At 42.7% G+C, this 7,482-nt stretch overlaps 1 protein-coding gene across 1 annotated transcript in view; it reads left to right on the forward strand.

Moving 5' to 3' along the window:
• LOC115369876 (solute carrier family 22 member 13) overlaps nucleotides 1-7,042 on the forward strand; it is a 34,286-nt gene extending 27,244 nt beyond the window's left edge. The window contains exons 11-12 of the mRNA XM_030066589.1: nucleotides 1,124-1,282; nucleotides 7,013-7,042. Coding sequence (XP_029922449.1) covers nucleotides 1,124-1,282; nucleotides 7,013-7,042 — 189 coding nt within the window. The remainder of the gene's footprint in view (nucleotides 1-1,123; nucleotides 1,283-7,012) is intronic.
• Nucleotides 7,043-7,482: the final 440 nt, after the last annotated feature.

The raw sequence follows: 7,482 nt of genomic DNA on the forward strand, positions 1-7,482 counted from the left end.
AACCCTAACCTTATTTGGGATTGGGTCCCTAACCCTAACCAAACACCTAACCCTAAACTTAATCCCTATTTAATCCCTAACCCTAATTTTTTATAACCCTAATTTTTATAACCCTAATTTTTACAACCCTAATATTCATACTAATAAATAAATAAATATATAAGTTCATTAAATATAATTTTTTTACAATATATACAAATATATAGTTAATAAATAAATAATACACATTCATATTTAGTTGGAATTTATGGGGTTAATAAATAAGATTAAAAATTTCATTTGGAAATTATAGGGTTAATTCATATGGGTAAAAAGGTTTAAAAACATTATTAAATATATACAATTCATTTGGGGGATAAAAGGTTAAAAATTATAAAAAGGATGTACAGGAGTTAAAAAGCCGAAACACAATGTTAAAAAGCCCATAGGCGTATCACAGAGAGAGAGAGTTCATTCTGCTTTTGGCTTTCAGAGGGTGAGCATCCCAGAGATTGTGGAGCCAGTTTGAGTGGTTTTTTTGTGTGCCTGACCTGAGGAAGACCCGGACAGGGTCGAAACGTTGTTTTTGGCACACAGTTTTTGTTTGTAGTTTGTTTGTTTATTTCATTTTTTTTGTACATAGTTCATATAAAAAAATAAAAAAATAAAAAAATAATAAAAAAATAAAAAAATAAAAAAATTTATAGAAGACTTACCATGATGGATGGTGGGTGGACGCTGGTGGAGAGGAGGAGGCGCCGGCGTCCCCGCCCACCCAGTTGGGACAGGGGGGATGGACGGTCCCGGGACGGATGGAGCGTGCACCATCCTTCTTCCCACGGGGAAGGGGGAATCAGTTCCCTCCCCCTAACCCTAACCCTAACCCTAACCCTAACCCTAACCCTAACCCTAAACCCTAAACCCTAACCCTAACCCTAACCCTAACTAACCCTAACCCTAACCCTAACCCTAACCCTAACCCTAACGCCTAACCCTAACGCCTAACCCTAACCCCCCTTCCCCCTACCCGAACAAGGGTCTGTATCCCCTCTTCCACCCTAACCCCTCACCCACCCCCTCCCCTAACCCTAACCATTTCCCTTTCCCCACGCCTAACCCTAACCTCCTCTCCTATCCGAACCAGAGTTTGGATCCCCCTCCAGCCCCTAACCCCAAACCCGCCCCCATCCCTAACCCTAACCACTCCCACCCCTCCTTGTCTCACCCTAAACCCAACCCCCACCCCAATCCCCCTCCCCCCCTCCCCCATCCCCATGGAGGTGACCGCTCGGATCCCACCCAGGTACACACGACTACACCACAACACACACCTCTCTCTCCGCCACATCTCATACCCTTTGTCTCCACCTTCTCCCACAAGATCACAGGATTCCATCAAATAGTCAAACACAATTTCACTAGGTTACAAACACAGCACCCGGCATTCTCCAATCACAAAGTCATATCCGCATACAGGAAACACAAGAGCCTTCAATCCATCCTCATAAGATCCCAGTACACTGACAACAGACCCACTACACAACTCCAATACAGCCACCACTATAAAACCAGAAAATTCATACACAACCCACATACCAAAACTGCACACCCCACATTAGGCTCCCTCTCCATCTCCACCTCCAACGTCATCTACATCATCACCTGCACACTTTGCAATAAACACTACATAGGCGAAACCAAACACTCCATACACACCCGTTTATCACAACACCTCTATAACATCGGGGAAGGTCGACTTACCACCCCCTTGGTTCAACATTTTCAGACTCACTCATCCACCCACCTGATAATTTCTGGCCTAGAAAACAACGACCGTTGGACCTGTGGGCAGAGGAGGAGAGCGGAGAAGATTTGGATCCACAGGCTTGGGACCACCACACCAGGAGGACTTAACGCCGACTAGTAGCAAAACACATCATCTACCCCTGGTGTGGTTGTCCCATCCCTGGTCCTGCTTTTATGGCCTCGCGGTTCCCTAAACCAACAGACAAATAGCGCAATGGATAAAGTCTCCACCTAGGATGCAGGAGACCGGGGTTCGATTCCCCGTCTGGGGAGGAGGACATACCCTTTTAGTCTTTTATATGAATTGAGATTTAATTATTTATTAGTAACTTTTAGAGGATGGTGGGGGGGGTCCTAACTTATTAACTTTCTTGTATATATTTGCCTATATTATATTGTGTGGTTTTTTTATATATATTTTTATCCTTTGTGTGTGGTTTTTAGCACTTATATTTTTAGCACTTATTTCTTACTAGCACTTATTTATTCATCACAGCACTTATTTTAGACCTCCCCCCGGACTCTGAATTTTACTTACTTATTTATTCATATATTTTAGCAATTTTTAATTAATTTGTCCTCCTCCCCCAGGGATCCGTGAGGCCGGGACCGGGGTGGAGCCCCCACCCCCAAACCAACTTGGGGGTGTGGACTCCACCCCCGTACCCTTTATTGTATTGGTAAAATCTCATTGCAGGCCCCTCCTCCTCTGCCGTGGATGCTCTGCCTGGGGACCAACCCCTGGCCCCCTTGGGAGGGGCTTCCACTTCCCTTATTTCCCCACCCCATCATATCTGTAGGCCTGTGCAACTGAGCTACACCCCTAACCCTAACCCTAACCCTAACCCTAACCCTAACCCTAAACCCTAAACCCTAACCCTAACCCTAACCCTAACCCTAACCCTTAACCTTAACCTAGGCCCTAACCTTAACCTCCACCCTACTCTTAATTTTAACCCTAACCTTAACCTCAATCTAGGCCCTAACCTTAACCTCTACCTTACTTCTAACCCTAACCTTAACCTCAATCTAGGCCCTAACCTTAACCTCTACCTGACTCCTAATCCTAACCTTAACCATTACCTAGGCCCTAACCTTAACCTCTACCTTACTCCTAACCTTAACCTTAACCTCAATCTAGGCCCTAACCTTAACCTCCACCTTACTCCTAACTCTAACCTTAACCTCAATCTGGGCCCTAACCTTAACCTCCACCTTACTCCTAACCTTAACCTTAACCTAGGCCCTAACCTTAACCTCCACCTTACTCCTAACCCTAACCTTAACCTTAATCTAGGCCCTAACCTTAACCTCCACCTTACTCTTAACCCTAACCTTAACCTTAATCTAGGCCCTAACCTTAACCTACACCTAACTCCTAACCCTAACCTTAACCTCAATCTAGGCCCTAACCTTAACCTCCACCTACTCCTAACCTTAACCTTAACCTAGGCCTTAACCTCCACCTTACTCCTAACCCTAATCTTAACCTTAAATCTAGGCCCTAACCTTAACCTACACCTAACTCCTAACCCTAACCTTAACCTCAACCCAGGCTCTAACCTTAACCCTCACCTAATGTATAATCCTAACCTTAATTAACCCCATTTGTAAGCATAACCTTGAATTTTAACCCAAAAACTTAATATACAGGAAGTACAGGAGTGTTGCATTCTGGGTAAATGACCCCTTTTGGATAAAATGGGAGCATAACAACTGTATGGGATAAAAGGTGTTATTAATACACAGATAATCGAAATGCGGTTACCTTCTTCTACATAATGCATACAAAAAATGTGGAAAAGATACCTAACCTTAACCTTAATCTAGGCCCTAACCTTAACCTACACCTAACTCCTAACCTTAACCTTAACCTCAATCTAGGCCCTAACCTTAACCTCCACCTACTCCTAACCTTAACCTTAACCTAGGCCTTAACCTCCACCTTACTCCTAACCCTAACCTTAACCTTAATCTAGGCCCTAACCTTAACCTACACCTAACTCCTAACCCTAACCTTAACCTCAACCCAGGCTCTAACCTTAACCTTCACCTAATGTATAATCCTAACCTTAATTAACCCCATTTGTAAGCATAACCTTGAATTTTAACCCAAAAACTTAATATACAGGAAGTACAGGAGTGTTGCATTCTGGGTAAATGCCCCTTTTGGATAAAATGGGAGCATAACAACTGTATGGGATAAAAGGTGTTATTAATACACAGATAATCGAAATACGGTTACCTTCTTCTACATAATGCATACAAAAAATGTGGAAAAGATATAAATTTTAAGCAGGAAATGGATGAACCAGGACCCAGACACGTCTTTCCTAGGAGGACAACAGAGCCCTTTAACACACCAAATTAAAGGTTCATTTCAGAATCTTTTGTTTAATGTCAATGATGACCTGGGGTCTTGCGGTGTATGGGACACAGGAAATATTATGATCATTTGATTTATGCTTAAATATAATAATAAATATAATAACAATATGGGATAATTATAATAATAATAATAATACTTTCAATTTAAATAAGGGTGAATTAACACTGGGATTACAATAAAGATTGTGACTTGTCCATGATAACCTTATGTGTTTACACTTAATACCTGCTTTCCTGACACATCCATCATTCAACAGCAGCAGTTGTGACTCACTGAACTGGGGTAACCTAACGGTGTCAACAACCAGTTTGTGTGGGTCATAGGGTGAGTACATGGCCCCTGGGCCTTACCTGATGGACTTATGACTTTACTACTATTTGATATTTTCTAATTGGACATGGGACATACACCAAGGATTTGATCACCCTTGGTGGCCTGCCTTGGGGGAGGGTGTATAGTGTTTAAACGGCCGAAACACCCGATGAACCCTTGGTACACTACTGATGAGTATGTTCCAAAATTTAACATCAATTCATCTAAATTTACTCTGACTCTTGACGACTTATGGCAGTTTAATAATACTTTTTATACCGCTTTAAAAAGTACACTTAGCTCTTTTTCTCCATAGAACCAAGGTTCAAGATTTATTTGTTACATACAAGATTATACAGATACAACAGCAGTGAAATGCAATTGCAACAACTCCTTTACTATATTAGTATATATATATAAAAATATAAAAATATGTGTATATATATATATATATATATAAAATAATATTATTAATAATAATAATCATAGCAACAATAATAATAATAAATAAATAAATAAATAATAATAAATATTACAAATAATTTAATATATAAAAATAGTATATCAATAAATAAATAAATATAACAATAATAACAAAAATAATTATATATTAAATGAAATTTATTAAAAATAAATATAAAATAGACAGAATAAGATCTTCATAGCATTAGTATATATGCCTATGTAACACATTTTTTCTATGGACTCCCACACCGGTTGAATCTATGGATATAATTTTCCCTCTCTCTCCCTACTGATTTGGACCAGAGACATAATGATAGAGCAGATCTGAGACTGACATGCGCCGGCCAGTGCTACGCCTTCGGTCTCTGCCCGCGTCTATACAGACAACGGCAACTGTGGTGTGAGAGTGCATCACAGGGAGATCGTTGGGAACCGTATCCCCCCCCCCCCCCCCCCCCCCCCCTCTCCCTAAACTTAACCAAACCCCTTATTATACCTAAACTTAACCCTTAAAGTACACCTAAACCTAACCTCTCCCTAAACTTAACCAAACCCCTTATTATACCTAAACTTAACCCTTAAAGTACACCTAAACCTAACCTCTCCCTAAACTGAACCAAACCCCTTATTATACCTAAACTTAACCCTTCAAGTACACCTAAACCTAACCTCTCCCTAAACTTAACCAAACCCCTTATTATACCTAAACTTAACCCTTAAAGTACACCTAAACCTAACCTCTCCCTAAACTTAACCAAACCCCTTATTATACCTAAACTTAACCCTTAAAGTACACCTAAACCTAACCTCTCCCTAAACTTAACCAAACCCCTTATTATACCTAAACCTAACCTCACCTAAACCCTAACCTTAACCTTTACAAATATACCTAACCCTAACCTCTCCCTAAACTTAACCTACCTAGTCTATACCTAAACCTAACCTTCCCCTAAACCTAACCTCCCACCCCTCACCTTAAATTTCCTCCCAGTTATAGCCACTCCCAACCCTTCCCTAAACTTAACCAACCCCAAAACAACCACCTAAACCTAACCGTTCCTAACCCTAGCCCCCCTGATAGTGAACCTTTTCCTAAACCCCCACCCCCCTCCCTTGCGCGCATAGCATGGAGGACACTAGACCTCCCGTCGAACCCCTCTAAACCTAACAACTAACCAAGTTCTCGGACCTATGCGATAGTTGGGGAATTTGGGAAGGAAAGGGGACCCTTTAGCACGGGTCCTATCCTCCCGAGGACCCCATAAAAGCGTAACGTAGACTTAGCAACAGGATTAGGCCCCCAATTTGTTGCAACATGTAAATGACTGGAGGGTCGGAGGTGAGCCCATGGGCAGACCATAGCCTGACAGTTTCTGAAGCCCAGTCCAGGGAATCGGAGCTGCCATGTGGGCTCACACTATCTCCTAACTCGGTCCACGCATGGTGTTCTTCAGGGCTTTGGCATGTCCAGTAACGTACGAGGGCCAGTGCCTTTTAACTCGAAAACTCACAACTATGCCGCTTGTACTACCGAAATTGGAGATGAAGTTGGTGTGAGATATCGTGTTCCATCTAACCCTAACCTAACCCTAACCCTAACCCTCGTTGGAAAGCCCACCCCATGGCACGGGGGGGTAGGACTTGGTCCCAAGTCGATCGGACCTTCGGATTCCGAATTATGACCCTTCGAAAGTAGTGGCACGGGGGGCGACTGGTGGTTTTTATCTATATAACCCTAACCCTAACCTTAACCAGACCCTAACCTTAACCAAACCTAGATCTCGTACCTAAACCTAACCCAAAAAACCTAACCTTAACCTGGACCCTAACCTTATCCAAACTATACCCTAAACTTAACGAAACCCTGACCTCAACCAGACCTACATCTGGTACCTAAACCTACCTAAAAACCTAACCTTAACCTTACTCCTTACCTTTTTGCTGGGGAGTGGGGGGGGGGGGTGTGCAGGGGGGCCTATTCCGGCGGAGAGGTACGCACTGCAGACGTGGTGTCCCTCTCTACCTCTGTGCTCCTCCTCCTTTTCTTCCTCTTTCCTCTAGGGACCTAAACATGTGATAGGACAGATTTAGACTGACATGCGCCGGCCCGTGCTACGCCTTCGGTCTCTGCCCGCGTCTAACAGAGAACGGCAACTGTGGTGTGAGAGTGCATCACAGGGAGATCGTTGGGAACCGTATTCCCCCCTCCCCCCCACCTAAACCTAACCTTAACCCCCCTTTTCCCTTTTTACCACTCCACTCTAACCTCTCCCCTAAACCCAACATCCCACACCTCTAACTAACTTTCTCCCCCTGATAGTGGGCCTTATCCTACCCAAAATAATGAAGTTGGTGTGAGATATCGTGTTCCATCTAACCCTAACCTAACCCTAACATAGCAAAATTTAAGTGTCATGCAAAAAAAAAAAAAAAAAAACGTTACTTCGAAGGGGGGTCCATTCAACTCCAAATGGTCCGAAACATGCTCCTAACCACTTTCTGGAAGGTCCATTTGGGCTCTGACACTTAGG

This window comes from Myripristis murdjan, chromosome 2, assembly GCF_902150065.1.
Source record: "Myripristis murdjan chromosome 2, fMyrMur1.1, whole genome shotgun sequence".
In the NCBI taxonomy this organism is placed as follows: domain Eukaryota; kingdom Metazoa; phylum Chordata; class Actinopteri; order Holocentriformes; family Holocentridae; genus Myripristis; species Myripristis murdjan.